Below are 19,164 nucleotides of genomic sequence, written 5' to 3'. Positions count from 1 at the left end.
ACTTCCAGACTACAGACGAGAAAAAACTAACAATATATGACAGAATGAAATGTAGAATACTTTTATAACTCACCCTTATTACTGTGCTTCCGAGACATCTTCGTTAGCACTAGCGAAGAAATTAAAAGCACAGAGAAGTATCCTTGCTCACACACTTCGCAGCGAAGAGATGTCAAAACTGGTGGGAAATCTGGGCCCGCTGCCAAAGAGGTGCGTAAATGTTGCTTTACAAAAGTCAGGCCAGGGTCTTCCTCCCACGTCTTGCTGGACACTGCAAAATAAAAAAAAATAAAAAAAATCAGTCTAATGCCTATACAAGATGGCTCGTTTGACCTCAACCAGCGATGCCAAAATTAGCAAAAAAAAAAAAACTGTAGAGGCACCAGAGTCTAGAACGCAACACAAACCACCCATCAATGTGCCATAGTCAAAATATGACTTCACCGCCATGCCGGAACACACGCCTTCAACCCAATCTATTGGAAATAGTAATAGGACCAAACATCTTGCCAAACTGCTCTTCTAGAAGACCGTGGATTTAGACATTCATCACTTTAATCAGTGCTAGGATGGATTACGCTCATTGTAAGGTGTCCATTGCAAACAGAAGTCTGAAAGAACCTTGAAAAATTTAGAGACGTTTGGTTTCTTTTGGAAAGATGGAGCAGGTCGCCGTTTGAGCTTTTCACCTTTTTTTTTTCTGTTCAGGTAACACAAGGTTGTAGCGGCTTCATTGTCTTCAGACAGAACATTTCACACTATGCGATGCGATCACGAGTGATACAATGGCTCTGCACTGCATTAAAGAGGCTTGACAAAGAAAATCTGTGCCGAGCATGTTAAAATACAATCCATGTACTTGCCTGTATAGTTCTTCACTGATCAGCCGCTGCATCTCTCCTTACACTCTCGCATGACAACGTGGTCCACAGGGCTGACAAGTCACCGAAGCACCCAAGAGCATAAACCGTCGCACCAAGGGACCCAGCGGCGAATGACGAAAAATTCTGAAGAGCAATTATATTAAGGGGTTTGTTTTTTTATCCCCTTTCGAAAAATGGTGCAGACAAGTGGATCCTGTACGTCAATATGGAAGTGTGTAGAACACCGTACAAACTACCTGTGTATTTCTTAGGTCACTGGATTTTATTTTTTAAACAGCATCCTGTAGATGTGGCTCATTTTTCATGTATTTTTGCATAGGATTCCTTCAGGACTGGTAAAGGGAATCTGTCAGCAGCATCAAATAAGAGCTGAAACCCCAATTACAGAGCTGTGTCACTCAGTGGGCTTCTTATAATACTGATATACTTTTATCCTCTCGTCTTCTCAAGGATGAGCTTTGCATAACTCTACTGATTGACAGCTTTCTGCATACACTGTGCATAGGCAAAAAGCTGCAAATGAATGGTGGAGGGCATGGATAGCCACAGCTCATACATATTATGGACTGTGTAGTAGAAGCTCATAACTGAGAAGACTAGCAGAGCTGCAGCAACATAAAAATGCTACTCTCAGATGGGGCAGCAAAAGCCAAGTGACTGATTCATTAAAAAATCCAAAAGAACATGTAAAATAGGGCATGTTTTAGTCAGCCCCCAGCTCACAATAAAGGTTAAGGGGTTCTTTTTGTAACCCCAGAATGCTAGCTCAGCTGTCAAGAATAGGTGATTGAGGGTCATAGGACTCTCACTTTGTGAGCGTTTATGTCAAGCTCGTCACATATACCATAAATGTGAAGACTGCTTATAACCCTATAAAAGGGAACAGGTCGCCTCTTAAAGAAAAAAAAAAAAAAAAAGCTACATAAACTTCCAGTGGTAATCTGCATGCAGTTAGTGTTTAAAACATGTCTAGTAGGTGACTGGAGTAGCAGCTGCAGGGAGGAAATAAAGTTTTCTTCTCTCTGCAGCCACTCATTTTCAGTCATCGGGGCGGTGCAGGGAGTGGGTACAGACACTGCTCATTATACAGTGAGTGCTGTAATCACCCCCCCCCCCCCCCCAACACATTACAGTACTTCACAGACCATTCCGCAGAGTTTGTTCCCTGGGAAGTGATTACAGTGCTCTCAGAGAGTGGAGACTGTAACCGCTGCCTGCACCGCCCTGATGATTGGAAGTGAGCGGCTGCAAGGAGAATACAACTTAATTTTCTCCCTGTAGCCGCTGTTCCATTTGCCAGCCAGACATGACTTAGATGTATATTACCCCTCGATCTGCAGGTAAATAGCATTTTTTGGAGTAGACACATTTCATTTAATAAGGTTATTTTAGCATCTCGGTCAAAACACATAATGATGAGTATACCGAAGACTCAGGAAACCCCAGCTGTTCCTGGCAGTGCAACATGTATAGTCAAAAATGAGAGGAGAGACAGTTTTTGGGGTCGTGCAGATGGCCAAAGTATGGATTTATTACACAATACTCAGATGTATATAGGCCCACACCATACTTCTAATGGAACTTTTTACATGTTGAATTAATATGGACTTTATCAGTGTGACATGCTTTATTATAAAGGAATTCTTCATAAAAAAAAGGCCGTTTCCAGGCAACACTGTACGTCATGGTGCTGCCATGTAGCGGCACTACAGTAGGTAATGGCATGCGTATGTACAAACAGGTTGAAGGAGTTTGGATGACCCACAACTGATCAATATCGTGTAATACGTTTCTCAGGAGGTGAAGGTTTTCTTTTTTCTTTAAAAGCTATATAGTAGATTATATTTGCTTTTATAGTGAAAAATGAAATCTCTACAGTTTATGAGAAAATTGGTGATTGTTTCAGAGACGGCTAAGCTGGAGTCAGACATCCAGTGGGAAAGCCCCAGGAGCCTCCACAGCGTTGTTAAAGGATTGTAGTGGTCGGACTAATCATAGCACGGTTTACCAGTCACCAGACGAAAGAATAGATTTCACAAAAATGCTACTAAAACTCAGCAGAAATCTGCTACTTAAAGGATTTCAAAAAACGCCACTGGAGATTTATCAGAGAGATGTATTCTGCTCGGAGGCTTAAAACAACAAAGTCAATGTCTTGTGGTAACATCTGGCTAATTGGCTTTTGAGTAAAGCTGTCCCTAAACAAGCTATTTTCAGCTTGTTGATCGAGTGCTGGAAAAGAAGCTTGGCATAAATATCAACTGCACTGTAATGCCATTGTAAGCATTGATCTGCAACATAGTACACGGCACCGAGAGATAGCCTTCTTCTTGGCACCGTGCAGGACAGGCTGCTGATCATGGATGACCACCAGCAAAGGGCCAGGACTTTAATATGTGCCACTGATGCCAGTACTAATGAAAAGGATAACATCACACACTCGGCTTGCTCCTAGATCTGGCTAAGAGTCGGTGGAGTATGGAGGTTTTGAAGGAATGAGGGTGTTGGTCAGAATAGTGAAAACCATAAAATTTAAAATGGAGTCTCTCACCTTCCAACAAACGTTCTATACGGGACTTTGCCCACATGAAATGAAGATCTGCAGAGCTAGGAGCTGCTGAAGAGACAACTTGACAATGCCCCTTTGTATTTAGGCAGCACTTGCTCTGGTCAAGTGAGGGCTGTCAATGAAGCTGGACAGGATGCCAGTCTCTACCTTGGGAAAGACTTCCTGCGAACCACACGATGTCGTCAGCACCTATCAAGTCCACCCTAACAGCCCTGAGACCCCTTCTAATTAATAAGAGTCCAGCTAAAGAGAATTCGATAATATCCAGGGTTATAGTTAGGCGGGCTTATACAAAAGATATAAATCAGTCCTATGGGCTTGTTCACACTAGTGTATTACACATTTGAATGCTGTCCACATGCAAAATAGGAAGCATACTGACAGCACATTGACCAAGGCAACGCAATGTGGTAGTGTATATATGTGTGCATTCACTAGTTTGATCCATATTTTGGATCAGACTTGCCCATTTAATTAAGTCAATGGGTGCCCAAAAACAGATCACATATAGGTTACCATCCCTGTGTCATGCGTTTTACACGGAACCATTACAATTATTAAAATAGGAAACTGTATTTGGCCTTTTATTAAATTATTAAGTTGTTCTTGTAAAAAAAAAAAAAAAGTCATTACAAACAGAGTGATCTATTTCACGTGTATAGAAAAATAGTAGAGAAAGCTACTGATCAAAAAAACGCAGGGATCACCATAATGTATGAAAATATTGCAAATTTTATTGGACACACAAAAACAACTCCAATTAGTATTAAAAACATTTAATAGTCATATACAATGACAGGACAAAAGCACACAAAGGGCTCATAATAGAGCCGACAAACCTCATGTAAGAACAGGTCACAATAGACACAAGCGGATGGACAAAACACCTATCAAGGGTATTTAAAGGAAATGACGCCTACAAAGCACACTAAACATGTATAAATATCTTGAAAAGCCCATGAAAATTACCACCTAGAACACAGATTAAACCACATGTTCAAATGAGCTACAGCCATAACAAAAGATCACAAAAGACAGTGGCTTCGTCAGGGGCGACACACGTCGGGCACTCCACAAGCTCCCCCATGTAAGCTTATTAGGACAGTGCAGGCAGGATTCATATTTTCACCATTTAAAAACTTTGAGTATTTTTGAATTTGTCTGTAGGCGATACAGGGTCTGATCCTTATCTATCTTGGATCTTTTCTTACCTGTCCATAATATCGTTTGCACTGTCTTTTGTGATCTTTTGTTATGGCTGTAGCTCATTTGAACATGTGGTTTAATCTGTGTTCTAGGTAATTTTCATGGGCTTTTCAAGATATTTATACATGTTTAGTGTGCTTTGTAGGCGTCATTTCCTTTAAATACCCTTGATAGGTGTTTTGTCCATCCGCTTGTGTCTATTGTGACCTGTTCATGTTTCAGAGAAAATTGATTATATTGCAGCTATTATAGACAATAAGGTGGTGATATTAATACTATCTTGATTCACATTTTTTCAGTGTATTTTTCTGATAAACACCATTATTGTCTGCCCTTTGCCATTTGATAGGGTTTGAATTGTGAAGCCATTCTTTTTTTCTTACATGAGGTTTGTCGGCTCTATTATGAGCCCTTTGTGTGCTTTTGTCCTGTCATTGTATATGACTTTTAAATGTTTTTAATACTAATTGGAGTTGTTTTTGTGTGTCCAATAAAATTTACAATATTTCTGCGTTTTTTTGATCATTAGCTTTCTCTATTTTTCTATGTATGTCTTTACTGATTGCAGGACTATCCCTATTTCTTATTTAGTGGTGCCCTCCTAGTTTCTATTACTATTTCACGTGTATATTTCTGTTAGGCTAAGTGCACACGTACCGGAACTCTCGCGGAAATTACTGCGAGAATTCCGGAATTCCAGTCCGCGGGAAAATTGCATTTTAAATTCCCGTGATTTTCCCGCGGAAAAACTAGCATTTTGCAAGCGTAATTAGCTTGCAAAATGCTAGCGTTTTCCAAGCGATCTGTAGCATCACTTGGAGAGCTGATTGACAGGTTGGTCACACTCGTCAAACATAGTGTTTGACGAGTGTGACCAACTTTTTACTACTGAGGCCGCCTATGCGGCATCAGTAGTAACATATAGAATGTAAAAAAAAACCCAAAAAACGGTGTTATTCTCACCCTCCGACGTCCCGCGCATCCGTTCCCAGTAATCCTTTGCGAAAATGCCCGCGATGACGTCAGTTCTCGCGGGATCGCGACGTCTCGCGGTAATTCGCGATGACGTCGCGCGAATGACCGCGAGACTTCGCGATCCCGCGAGAACGGACGTCATCGCGAGCATTTTAGCAAAGGACTACTGGGAACGAGAGCGTGAAGAGAAGCGGGAAGGCTGCGCGGGACGTCGGAGGGTGAGAATAACAATATTTTTTATTTTATATTCTTTTTTTTACAGGGATATGGTACCCAAAGCCCGGAGGACAGTCTCCTCTCCTCCGGACCATGGGTACCATCCGCAATTGTTCTGCTTACTTTCCGCATGGTGTGCACAGCCACATGCGGGAAATAAGCGGAACAATGCATTCCTATGGGTGCGGGATCGCCGCGATTCCGCAAATTAATGAGCATGCTGAGGTTTTTACCGTGAAGCGATTCCGCCGCGGTAAAAACCGCAGCATTAGCACAGCATTGCGGAATCCCATAGGAATGCATGGGATGCTTATTTTTCGCGTTTTCGCTGCAAAATCGTGCGGTTAAAACCGCCGCGGAAACGCGAAAAAAACGCCACGTGTGAACTCAGCCTTAGGCTGTGTTCACACACAGCATTTTTTTAGCTGTATTTTTAGCGGATTTTCCAATAAAACCGCTAAAAATAAGCTTCCCATTCATTTCTATGCATTTTGCACTTTTTGTGCATACTGATGCGCTTTTTACCGCGAAAAAACTGCATCGCGGTAAAAAACGCAGCATGCTCATGAATTTCGCAGATTTTTCCGTGTTTCTGGCTATTTCTGTGTGTTTTGAAAATGCGCAGAAAAAAAACGCGTGGTTTCTGGGAAGGGAGTCAGGTTTTTCAGCAGAAATTTTCTGCTACGTGTGCACTTAGCCTTAATGTTGATGATTATGGCTTACAGCCAATGAAAACCCAAAAGTCATTATCTCAGTAAATTAGAATACTTTATAACGCCAGCTTTAAAAATTATTTTAAAATCTGAAATGTTGGCCTATGAAAATGTATGCTCAGTAAATGCTCCTTTTGCATTAATTACTGCATCAATGTGGCATGACAAGGAGGCGATCAGCCTGTGGCACTGCTGAGGTGTTATGGAAGCCCAGGTTGCTTTGATAGCAGCCTTCAGCTCGTCTGCATTGCGTATACTACACAGAAAACGCAGAGTCTTAGAGTTTCAGCAAAGTAGACAATTCACAGAAATCTCATGCCCGCTCTGCTGAAACCTGCAATATGTCAATTTCTCTTGCAGGTTACATGAGTTTTATGAGCAGATTTTCTCCATAAAGTTTTATTAGATGCAGAAAATCTGCAGGAAAAAAAACAACATGTAAGTGGTCTTTGTGCACTTCCACTGTGGAAATGCACTTAAAAAAGCAAGTAATCTGCACCTGAATGAATCAATAAAGTTTTGTCAAAGCCAAATACCAGGAACTGTCAAAAACATAACCGCTTTATTTAAAACATGAAGTACGAAAAAAGACAAAAACTGGACCGATAAAAACACAGTAAAAAAATAAAATGCAAGTAACCCAATACAAGTGCTGCAGAAGAACTTATCATGGGAACAATGCCTAAGGATTTAATTTTGATCAGGGTTGTGTTCCCTACAAGATGTTGTGCTTAGCTTATACTGTAAGCTTATACTGTAATTTTATGCAGATTCCTTAGAAAGCAGATCTGTCACAAGATTTCATACTACAAACAGTATCTATAATTTAATACATCTTAGACCTGACGAGGCTTGAAATCCACATGTCACTGTTTCACGTACATGTTCTTCTGTTTTCTTTTTCCCCAAGGATAGAACACTAACCCATTATACCATATTTTTCACACTATGAGGCTATGTGCACACACTGCAGATTCGTCTGCGGATTCATATCTGCGGAACCGCAGGTAAAACCGCAGGTAAAATGACCTGCGGTTTTTCCTACGGATTGGCCTGCGGTTTTGCCCTGCGGTTTGCCACCTGGACAATGGAATAGGTGGCAAACCGCAGCAGAATCCGCAGAAACAATTGACATGCTGTGGAGAAAAAAAAACGTAGCTTTTCCGCAGGTAAAAATCCGCAGCATGTGCACAGCAGAATGTTAATCCCATAGGATAACATTTTACTGTACACTGTCTGCAGAACTGCTGCAGTCAAAACTGCAGCAGAACCGCAGCAAAAACCGCAGCGTGTGCACATGGCCTTAGGCTGGTTTCACAGTAGCGTTTTTTTGCGCAGCGCATCGTGCGCGTCCATGCGTCATGCGCACCTATGTTTAACATGGGGGCGCATGGTCTTTGGTCTTGCGTTTGCACGCATTCGTATGCGTTTTCGTGCGCATGCGTTGTTTGTTTTTTTTTTTTTTTTTAAAAGGTGTTCGCCTAGCCACGCCAGACACAACCTGTTGCATTTTTGGGTCCGTCCAACGGCGTCAAAAAACGCATGCGCACACTTGCGCATGGAATACGACAAAATAACGCATTACAGTCTATGCGAACGCAGTCGTGCACATGGACACGCATGATGCGCTTTTTGCATGCGTTTCTATTGCGCACGAAGCGCTGCGCTAAAAACCGCTAATGTGAAAGTAGTCCAAGACGCACTTTTTCCTAAAAAAAAAAGTCAGTGTTACAATGCTGCAGGGCGATGATCTGACTCCCAATCCCAGGCTGGTGCGGCAGGTTTTTTGTGAATAAAAGCCCGGAGCCCCTGCACATCCATTGCTGTAATGCGGTGGCCTCCGGGAAAACGGCCGCTGGAGGTGGCGCATGTGCAGATTGAGATCACGGTGCTGAGAACTCATTCTGCGCATGCGCCGGCGGCCATTTTCCCGGAGGCCACCACATTTCAGGAATGGACATGCAGGGGCTCTGGGCTTTCACAAAATGTCAGTGGAGCCCACGCACCACCGAACCTGCCGCACTAGCCTGGGATGTGAGACTGAGCTCATCACCTAACCACCAAACACGTACTGTGACCCAAATCCACCAGCACTCACAATAATACCCCCCATCCCCCCAATAAGCTGAATTTGGTCCAAGACGGACCCCCATTTGACATACTAATTTGGCACAATTTTTTTCCCCCTATTTTCTTTCTGAAAATGTGGGTGCGTCTTATAGGTAATCTATTGTTCTGTTCACATGTCAGTTTTTTTCAGTATAATAATCTTTATTTTTTATATAGCGCTAACATATTCCGCAGCGCTTTACACACATTTTTCATCACTGTCCCCGATGGGGCTCACAATCTGAATTCCCTATCAGTATGTCTTTGGAGTGTGGGAGGAAACCGGAGTACCCGGAGGAAACCCACGCAAACACGGGGAGAACATACAAACTCCTTGCAGATGTTGTCCTTGGTGGGATTCGAACCCAGGACTCCACTAACCACTGAGCCACCGTGCTGCCATATCAGGGATGAAGAGAGCCAATACAAGTCTATGGGTCTGTGAAAAGCACATCAATTGTACTGTCCATATACAATGCACAGGAAAGGAGAAGCTTTGTAATTTATTTATCCATCCGTGAAAAACATTGATGACACACTGATGATAAAAATGGACCAACACCCCATACATGGATCCAAAACACTGATGACACATGTACCATTTTTTCACGCTCGTGTTTAACCCCTTTATAATCTATGACGTATCGGTACCTGTCAGCAGGATTAAGCCCTTTAAACTAAAGGCATGGCTATAACGGCATTGTGATGCTGATTAATATGATACCTGATGTAAAGGGATCCGCTAAGTGGTTGCATGACAGCACCATTATGGCCATGCCTTAAGTTTATAGGGCTAAATCCTGCCGACAGGTTCTCTTTAAATGCCGCTGTCAATCTCTGACAGCGGCATTTTATTTGTGCTTACTGGAAGCGCGTCATAAACCCTGTTGATCGGTGCCCCATCACATGATCGCGGGGCGCCAATGGGTTGGCGTGACAGCCGGGGTTCTGCAGAAGACCCCCGTGTCGGTCATTGTAGATCTCCTATGGACACCAGCATTCATAGGAGATGATCATTTCTACTACTTGTGGCAAGGCTGATGCCCAGCTATGTGTAGCACAAGCGATTGGAAGATCACAGCTTCAAGTCTTCTAAGGGGACTATTGAAGCAAGTCAAAAGTGTAAAACAAAAAAAAAAACTTAAAAAATAAAGTTCAAATCCCCCTATTTTGACCCATTCAAAATAGAACAAAAAAATACGAGTTTGGCATCGCTGCGTTCAGAAATGCCCGATTAAAATACAAAAAGAATTAATCCGATCAGTAAACGGCGTGAAGAGGGAAAGAAAAAAAATCAACACCACTATAACTACGGGGTTTTTTTTTGGTCGCCGCAACATTGCAATACAACGCAATAGCAGGCGATCAAAACATACTATCTTCTCTAAATGGTATCAATAAAAACGTCACTTCGGCGAGTAAAAATAAGATCTTAGGCTACTTGCACACTTGCGTTCCTTGGAGCTGCGTCGGGCCGGCACTAAGCTACGCCCCCTGCCGCGCCTCCTCTGGTTAGCTCCGCCTATGGGCACGACACTGCATGCGACCTGCGTACCCTTTCTTTAGCAGTGGGTACGCAGGCCATGCGCCGGTATGCATTTGCCGGCGCATGTGTCCTTTTGACGGTGCGCCGAGCGCACCAAAGTACAACAGGGTGCGTTTGGCGCAGGTCGGCACACCGTCAAAAGGACGCATGCACCGGCAAACGCATACCTGCACACGGCCCGAGTACGCAATGCTAAAGATAGGGTACACAGGTGACATGCAGTGTCATGCGCCCATAGGCGGAGCTAACCGGAGGAGGTGGAGCTTAGCGGCGACCGTGCGCAGCTCCAAGGAACGCAAGTGTGCATGTAGCCTTACCCAGCCCCAGATCCTGAAAAACGGTGCCATGGTTTGGCACTTACGAACTTGTAATAACCTGGAGAATCATAATGGCAGGTCAGTTTTAGCATTTCGTGAACATTGCAAAAGAAAAAAAAACAATTGCGGAATTGCACTTTTTTTTGCAATTTCACCACACTTGGAATTTTTTAAATCCCATGTCCACTATGCGTGCATGTGTGCCTGCGGATCACCCGTGGACAGTGACATGCAGAGAGTCTTTCAGGACCGCAGCATGTCAATTCCTCTTGCGGAGACAGTCTCTGTAAAAGAAAATTTCACCAATAGAATGGGTCACTGACCATACGCAGATTTACCTGCATTCAAAAGAAGGCAGTGAACATACGCTGCATCCAAATCGCTGCTACTTCTGGATTGTGGGCACATAGCCTTAGTAACACAAAACTCCGTCCTTTCTCAGGGTAGACACATTACAGCAGCCTGGTCTCTCCAACAGAGCAGTACAGGCAATGCAGATCCTCAGACAGTGTTTGCTCACCATCATACATCGCTGAGATAGTCTTAGGGCCCCGTCACACATAGCGATCTCGCTAGCAAGATCGCTGCTGAGTCACAAGTTTTGTGACACAACAGCGATCTCACCAGTGAGATCGCTGTGTGTGACAGCGATCAGCAACCGGCCCCCCTGCCGGTATCGCTGTAGGAAACCACTGGACATTTCTTTTGTTGCTGGTCTCCCGCTGGCCAGCACGCATCGCTGCATGTGACAGGCGGGAGACCAGCGATCAGCTGGTAACTAACGCACACATCGGGTAGAACTCGATGTGTACGTTAGTTACCAGCGCGCTGATGCAGGGAGCTGGTAACTAACGTACACATTGGGTATCTAAGGGACGCACGTCCCTTGGATACCCGATGTGTACGTTAGTTACCAGCTCCCTGCATCAGCGCGCTGGTAACTAACAAACACAGCGACGCCGCGCGCTGGGCGTCGCTGTTCTGATCGCTGTCTGTGTGACAGCTCACCATCGATCACATAGCGACTCACCAGCGATCCTGACACGTTGATATCGTTGTCGGGATCGCTGGTGAGTCGCTGTGTGTGACTCCAGCTTTAGTCAAACAAGACAGCTATTGTCCCTAGCATCCAGTGATGTTCGCAGTTAGGTACACACACCTGTACAGTCTCTTCTCACAGAGACATTCTGGTTTGTCTCTCCTGCTCCAATCAACCCACTTTGCTCAGCTTTCCCCAGCTGACTGCCTCCAGTGAACACACAGCCTGGTTCTAGTCATAGCTATCCAAGTGCACCTAATCAGACCCTGGAGAACTAAGATTTAACCCTAGCCTACCTGGCTTTCCTACACCCCATACAGAATTATGAAATTGATTTCCAAAATAAGTGCATCAGGTATAAGAAAATGATGTAGTTTGCTTTGTAAAATCTGTTATCCAATCTATTTTAAATGGGGTTATGTGGGACTTTAAATTATTTTTGTGTATGGGGCTAAGACCTAAACAGGAAGGTAGATGCTAACTCCCTTCCTTTTCTGCATGATGGTAATTGCTTCGAGCTCGGGGGGGGGTCACAGACTGTTCCGGCTGGCGATTCCTTGGTTTCCGTTGACATCACGTTGACAGAGTATTGTCTTCTTTTCTGCTCTACTCTGTCAATGGTGTATCACTGCCGATGTCATGCTGACTGACAGCCGGCTCTCTGCTACCTAACTGTGGGGAGCCGGCTGTCAATCTGCACCACACTGGCTGTGACACTCTGTCGACAGAGCAGAGTGGAGGATAAGGCACTGTTCTGTTGATGAGGTGATATGAAGCACAGGAATCGCTGGCTGACACTGTCCCTGTGCAGAATTAGTAGGAGATACCAACTGCACAGGGACAGCCGACCTGTTAGTTCTTAGTCCCATACACAAAAGTAATAAAAGTCCATTATAACCCCTTTAAGGCTACATACAATTTGCTCCATTACATCTAATAATAACTATTCCTCTGTGCGTTTACCTAGACTTCATCCAACAAACTGAACTTGAGTCCCTTTCTTTGGGTACATTGCTCCCACGTCGCATTTCATTTGGATTAAATTGCACAAATTGAGATTTAATAAGTGTAATTGGTCCCGTAGGGGCTCCTCAAACACTCGAGGGAAAAAACGCATTGACGTAATATGGGGTGTTACATACCGGGTCATTGTAATCTACTGTTATCGGCTATGGTGGCGGTATATGCTTTACACCATTATTGGCATACTGTTATATATGGCTGGCTGCACGAGCTGTACTGTATAGTTACGTTTTGATGGGGTTTTTTTTCTTAATAAAAGTAAAAATATTCATAAAAAAAAAGTTAGGACTTCACATGGTCATGTAATCTGAACTGAGCATTAGTAAGGGGCGTGAAACAATTTAACCCATTCAAGACCAAGAGTGTTTTGACTCTTCATGCCTTGAGCAGTATTCTATTGTTTGGAATGTTGTACTTGCTTCTGTGACAGGAAGCGGCATCCAGATCCATCTGACTCCCCAGAGGTGCCCTGCATGGGAGCGACATCAGGTCTCAAGCATTCCTGATGCCCGTTAGACATGCGACAGGTACAGTGGTGACAAGAAGGCACGTTAGTAATAACATCACTATGCAATGTGGTACAGTTGGTTACTCATTGGAAACAGGTTATTCTGTGCGCTGCATCTCCGATGTTTGTCATATTCCTGAAAGCAGAAACACAATCTCAGCCACGTACAGAAAGTTAGACAAGAATACGAGCGGCTATTAGTCCAAAATGCATCAGAAGCTGCACAAACTAGATGTCTGGAAGAAGAAGTGCAGCCCAGCGAACACACATTCTACAAGTAAACTGACTCCACGAAGACATCCGAAATTCCTCCACAGCAGCTCCTGCACTGCCCGGCAGTGACGCCATAGCCCATACATTGTAGAGCCACTCGATCGTGCATCTGACATTGCATTATATTTATACAGAATTCATAGTATAAAGGGAACTGTTTTGGCTGATATAAGATGCGACCACCGCTTTTCAGGGTTTATCTATAGCATTCTATAACGCTGTAGATAAGCCCCCGGTCCAACCTGAAAGATAAGAAAAATACGTTTTATAAGGGTATGTTCCCACGGTCAGTAATCGGCAGCAGATACCCGCTCCGTCCAAAGCGCTGCCGGCTTTTGTACACACGGTGATTCCACATGTGTTCACTGAATCGTGCGGAATCACCGAGTCCTATACACTGGACTGTGATATTTATCTTGCGGAGACTCAGCATCTCCGCAAGATAAAACAGACATGCTGCAATCTAGAAAGACGCGCCACATGTGCGTATACGCAGGTCTGCCACCAGCGTCTTTGTACGCATAGTGGAGATGGGATTTCGCAAAATCCCATACAACTATGCCGTAACATCTGGACGCTGCGGATTGGACACTGCGGCTGTACATAGCACCTGATCCGCAGCAAATACTGAACATGGAAACATACTCTTATACTAACCCGGGGGTGGTCCGGTTCAATGGGTGTCACAGGTCCGGCGCCTCCCATCTTCTTGCGACACCACCCTCCTGCTTGCTTCATCGCTCCCCGGCATCTCACTCCTGCACAGGTGTACTTATCTGCCCTGATGAGGGCAGATTAATGAACTGCAGTGCGCAGACACCGGGAAAGGTCTGAGAGGCCCAGCGCCTTCGCACTGCAGCACTTTGCTCTCAACAGGGCAGATAAATACACCTGCGCAGGAGCGCAATGCCGTGGCGCCATGAAGCAAGAAGGAGGGCGGCATCACCATAAGATGGAGGTGCCGGACCTGCGACATCCATCGGACCGGACCACCCCCCTCGGATGAATATAATAAAAAATTTTCTTATCTTTCAGGTCGGTTCGGGGGCCGCATCTTATATCGGCCAAAACTGCTCACAGGTGCACTTTAAAGGGAATGCATCTTAAGAAAGTGACAAATTGTGATTTGTTTTTATAATATTTAAAGGGGTGGCAAAGCATTTTTCTCCCAATTCCCCATTTAGTCCTATAATTTATTTGACTCACTTATATAGCACCGCTTTACAAAAAAATTATCATCGCTGTCCCCACTGGGGCTCACAATCTAGAATCCCTATCAGTATGTCTTTGGAATGTGGGAGGAAACCAGAGTACCCAGAGGAAACCCACGCAAACACGGGGAAAACATACAAACTCCTTGCAGATGTTGTCCTTTGTGGGATTTGAACCCAGGACCCCAGCACTGCAAGGCTGCAGTGCTAACCACTGAGCCAATGTGCTCGTAGCTATTTTCTAATATACGGTACTTGCTTTAACAATTCCCTACCGTTCCCTAACTACACTAACAGCTTTTTGTATTTTTTTTTTTCTACTTCTAGTCTGAGGACGATTCATTTGAGTATGAACAGTGCACGCTGGGATACCCAAAGCATATTCAGGGGTGCAGAGTCTGTGGTTACTGTCACAGCCTCTGTCCCCTCCCTGAAACGAAGCATCATCAGTGATGCTAATTTCAGAGGTGGTGCGGCAAAATAGTGTCCCTGAGTGTCTCCCTTGGGCAGTCGCCTTCTATGCCCTGTGTGATGAGTGCAGAGTCTGATCTGTTGGCTGCATATATGAATAGTAGTAAGTCAGCAGCAGAGCGGTTACCAGAGCTGTGGGGTCGGTAAGAAAAACATCCGACTCCTCAATTTCCCTGACGCTGACCCCACAGCACTGGTCACTACTGAGCTTGTACATAAAGGGCAGCACAGATTCATCTCATCTACAACTCCACAGCACTGCCTCACTACTCAGCATGTACATAAAGTACAGCACAGATTCATCTCATCTACGACCCCACAGCACTGGTCACTACTGAGCATGTACATAAAGTGCAGCACAGATTCATCTCATCTACGATTCCACAGCACTGGTCACTACTGAGCATGAACATAAAGTGCAGCACAGATTCATCTCATCTACGACCCCACAGCACTGGTCACTACTGAGCATGTACATAAAGTGCAGCACAGATTCATCTCAACTACAACCACACAGCACTGGTCACTACTGAGCATGTACATAAAGTGCAGCACAGATTCATCTCATCTACGACCCCACAGCACTGGTCACTACTGAGCATGTACCGTACATAAAGTGCAGCACAGATTCATCTCATCTACGACCCCACAGCACTGGTCACTACTGAGCATGTACATAAAGTGCAGCACAGATTCATCTCATCTATGACCCCACAGCACTGGTCACTACTGAGCATGTACATAAAGTGCAGCACAGATTCATCTCCACTAAAAGCAGAGATCCTCAGAACAGAACAGACATTTATAGGACATTTCATAACTTTCCTAAATTATTATGGAAACATTTACAGCACATCCGGCATTGTACTACTGTACCCAATGTATTAGATATTTTAGGAGTCAAGAGATAGTCCATTTTACATGGACTCCACTAAAATGGACACAGACTCCGATTACACAGCCCTAGTTTTCAGGCTGTGTACCCACGTTGCGGATTATATGCGTTTTTGCTGCGTTTTTCGCCGCGAAAATGCTGCGAAAACATATACAGAACGCACCCCATGCATTCCTATGGCATTCCGCACATACAGTTGTGGCCAAAAGTATTGACACCCCTGCAATTCTTTGCCCAAAAAGCTCTACTTTTGTCTCATCTGACCAGAGAACATTCTTCCAAAACGTTTTAGGCTTTTTCAGGTAAGTTTTGGCAAACTCCAGCCTGGCTTTTTTATGTCTCGGGGTAAGAAGTGGGGTCTTCCTGGGTCTCCTACCATACAGTCCCGTTTCATTCAGACGCCGACGGATAGTACGGGTTAACACTGTTGTACCCTCGGATTGCAGGGCAGCTTGAACTTGTTTGGATGTTAGTCGAGGTTCTTTATCAAACATCCGCACAATCTTGCGTTGAAATCTCTTGTCAATTTTTCTTTTCCGTCCACATCTAGGGAGGTTAGCCACAGTGCCATGGGCTTTAAACTTCTTGATGACACTTGTAGCCTTGAGATTGCTCATGCTTCCTCACAATTTGGTTTCTCAAGTCCTCAGACAGTTCTTTGGTCTTCTTTCTTTTCTCCTTGCTCAATGTGGTACACACAAGGACACAGGACAGAGGTCGAGTCAACTTTAATCCATGTCAACTGGCTGCAATGCAAGTGTGATTTAGTTATTGCCAACACCTGTTAGGTGCCACAGGTAAGTTACAGGTGCTGTTAATTACACAAATTAGAGAAGCATCACATGATTTTTCCAACAGTGCCAATATTTTTGTCCACCCTCTTTTTTATGTTTGGTGTGGAATTATATCCAATTTGGCTTTAGGACAATTCTTTTTGTGTTTTTTCATTTAAGACAAATTAAATGAAGATAATAACAAAGAATTTGTGTTTGCAATCATTTTCAGGAAGAAACTGAGTATTATCTGACAGAATTGCAGGGGTGTCAATACTTTTGGCCACAACTGTACTTTGCTAATGCTGCGTTTTTTTCTGCGGCGGAATCGCATAGCGAAAAAACACGCAGCAGGCTGATTATTTTTGTGAAATCGCTGCGATTCCGCACCCACAGGAATGCACTGATCCGCTTACTTTCCGCATGTGGCTGTGCCCACCATGCGCAAAGTGAGCGGATCATGTGCGGATGGTACCCACGGTCTGGAGGAGAGGAGACTGTCCTCCAGGCCCTGGGTACCATATCCCTGTAAAAAAAAATAAATAAAAAAAAAATAAATAAATAAAAATCGGGTTATACTCACCTTTCGGTGTCCCGCGCAGCCTTACCAATGCTCCCGCCAACTCCCGTTCCCAGTAAAGGACCTGTGATGACGTAGTGGTCTCGCGAGACACCAAGTATCGCGAGACCGCCATGTCATCAAAGGTCTTAGTCGCAAGGCATCACTGGGAACGGGAGCATCGCTGAGGCCTGGAGACGCTGTGTGGGACGCCGTAAGGTGAGAATATCACAATTTTTTTTTTTAGCAATCTTTTACTATTGATGCTGCATAGGCAGCATCAATAGTAAAAAGTTGGTCACACTAGTCAAACACTATGCTTGACAAGTGTGACCAACCTGTCAATCACATTCCAAGCGATGCTTCAAATCGCTTGGAATGTGCTTGAATTCCGCACATGAAAATCGCGTGAAAAACGCTAGTTTTCCGCGGGAGTTGTGATGTGGGTACATAGCCTAAAGGTGTTCATTGTGTAATAAAAGTGATCTGGCAATATGATTCTACAGGTGAGTAGGATTATAGAAATACCACACATATACTTACATAAAAAAAAAAAAAAAAATTCTAAAAATTTGTAAAAAAAATATTCCATCAGTAGAACTGTGCTAGTGCCAATTTTCTGTGTTCTCAACTAACACCATTTTGAGATGCATACGACATTGATCACATAAGACATATTGATCACTTTTTTTTTAACTGAAAAACCACAAATCTGGTGTTGATATTTTTTTCTTTTCAGCATTCAATGTACGTTTTAAATAATTTTATATTTTGATAAGACGCAGGCGCCATTTTCTCAGAGGAAAAAAAAAAAAAAAAATTAGGCTTCATCGACCCTACGCAAAATGGATGGCTATGGGAGGCGGGGCACAGATGGCAGCACAGGGGCATGATAGACGGCTATGGGAGGCGGGGCCCAGACGCTACAGAGACATGATTGACGGCGGGGAGGCGGCTGCTTCAGGGGGACACACCATTCCTATGGGACACATTACAGGTATGAAGACCTATTTATAAAAGTTAATATTTCGGCATTACTGGGGGTCAGAAACGGAAGAGCCACCTTCACAGAATGCAGCCTTAAGCGCCCGTTACACATAGCGATATCGCTAGCAATATCGCTGTAACGTCACTGGTTTTGTGACACAGCAACGATATTGCTAGCGATATCGCTACATGTGATACTTACCTCCGACCGGCTCCCCCGCTGATTATCGCTGATCGCGCGAGAACATCCTGGACCATTTCTCGTCAGGCGCTTCCTGCTGGGCTTCCTGTGGCACCGACGAGCGACGCGTGGACGCGGGCGGAAGGACGTCAGGATCGGCGCGTCTGACAGGTAAGTAGCGACCCCCGACCGCTGCTATGTCGCTGGTGAGATCTGCCTGTGTGGCAGCTCACTAGCGACCACTTAGCGATGCACCAGCGATCCATATCGTTGTCGGGATCGCTGGTGCATCGCTAAGTGTAACGGTACCCTTCGTGCTGCTGAAGCCGGCTCTTTTAGTTAAAAACACCCTAGGGGGGTGGCAGGTTCCCTTTAAGTCAATGAAAAAGTCCCTGGCAGTGGGAGGAGGAGTGGGAATTTATTAATTATTCCAGGTTCTGTTGATGTAAATGTACTTTGTCTGTACATTAAGCTACAAAATGTAACCGTACATATATTTTATAGCTTCTTTTTTTTGCCAATATCCACTTATCAGAATCCCTTTAAAAGGTGGAACAATCCAATAACAAAATCACGGGACCATGGTACTCGAATTACCCACATTCCTGCCCCCAAATCCACCAGCAGGTACGAAACAGCCAGTGCGCCGATGGGATGACAAGGAGGCCTTGGAGAATTTCAATTTGCTGCTCTAATATTGGAAGCGCCC

The 19,164-nt window shown here is 44.3% G+C and overlaps 1 protein-coding gene across 5 annotated transcripts in view; it reads right to left on the bottom strand.

Annotated features, from left to right (window-relative positions):
- SPATS2 (spermatogenesis associated serine rich 2) overlaps positions 1-19,164 on the bottom strand; it is a 114,343-nt gene that overhangs the window by 76,975 nt on the left and 18,204 nt on the right. For all 5 annotated transcript variants that reach the window (XM_073563424.1, XM_073563427.1, XM_073563426.1 and 2 more), the window contains exon 2: positions 74-271. In XM_073563424.1, the coding sequence (XP_073419525.1) occupies positions 74-98 (25 nt within the window). In that variant the 5' untranslated portion in view covers positions 99-271. The remainder of the gene's footprint in view (positions 1-73; positions 272-19,164) is intronic.

This window comes from Dendrobates tinctorius, unplaced genomic scaffold, assembly GCF_039654945.1.
Source record: "Dendrobates tinctorius isolate UK_male_01 unplaced genomic scaffold, ASM3965494v1 ptg000388l, whole genome shotgun sequence".
Classification (NCBI taxonomy): domain Eukaryota; kingdom Metazoa; phylum Chordata; class Amphibia; order Anura; family Dendrobatidae; genus Dendrobates; species Dendrobates tinctorius.
This window is presented reverse-complemented; position numbering and strand designations above follow the sequence as displayed.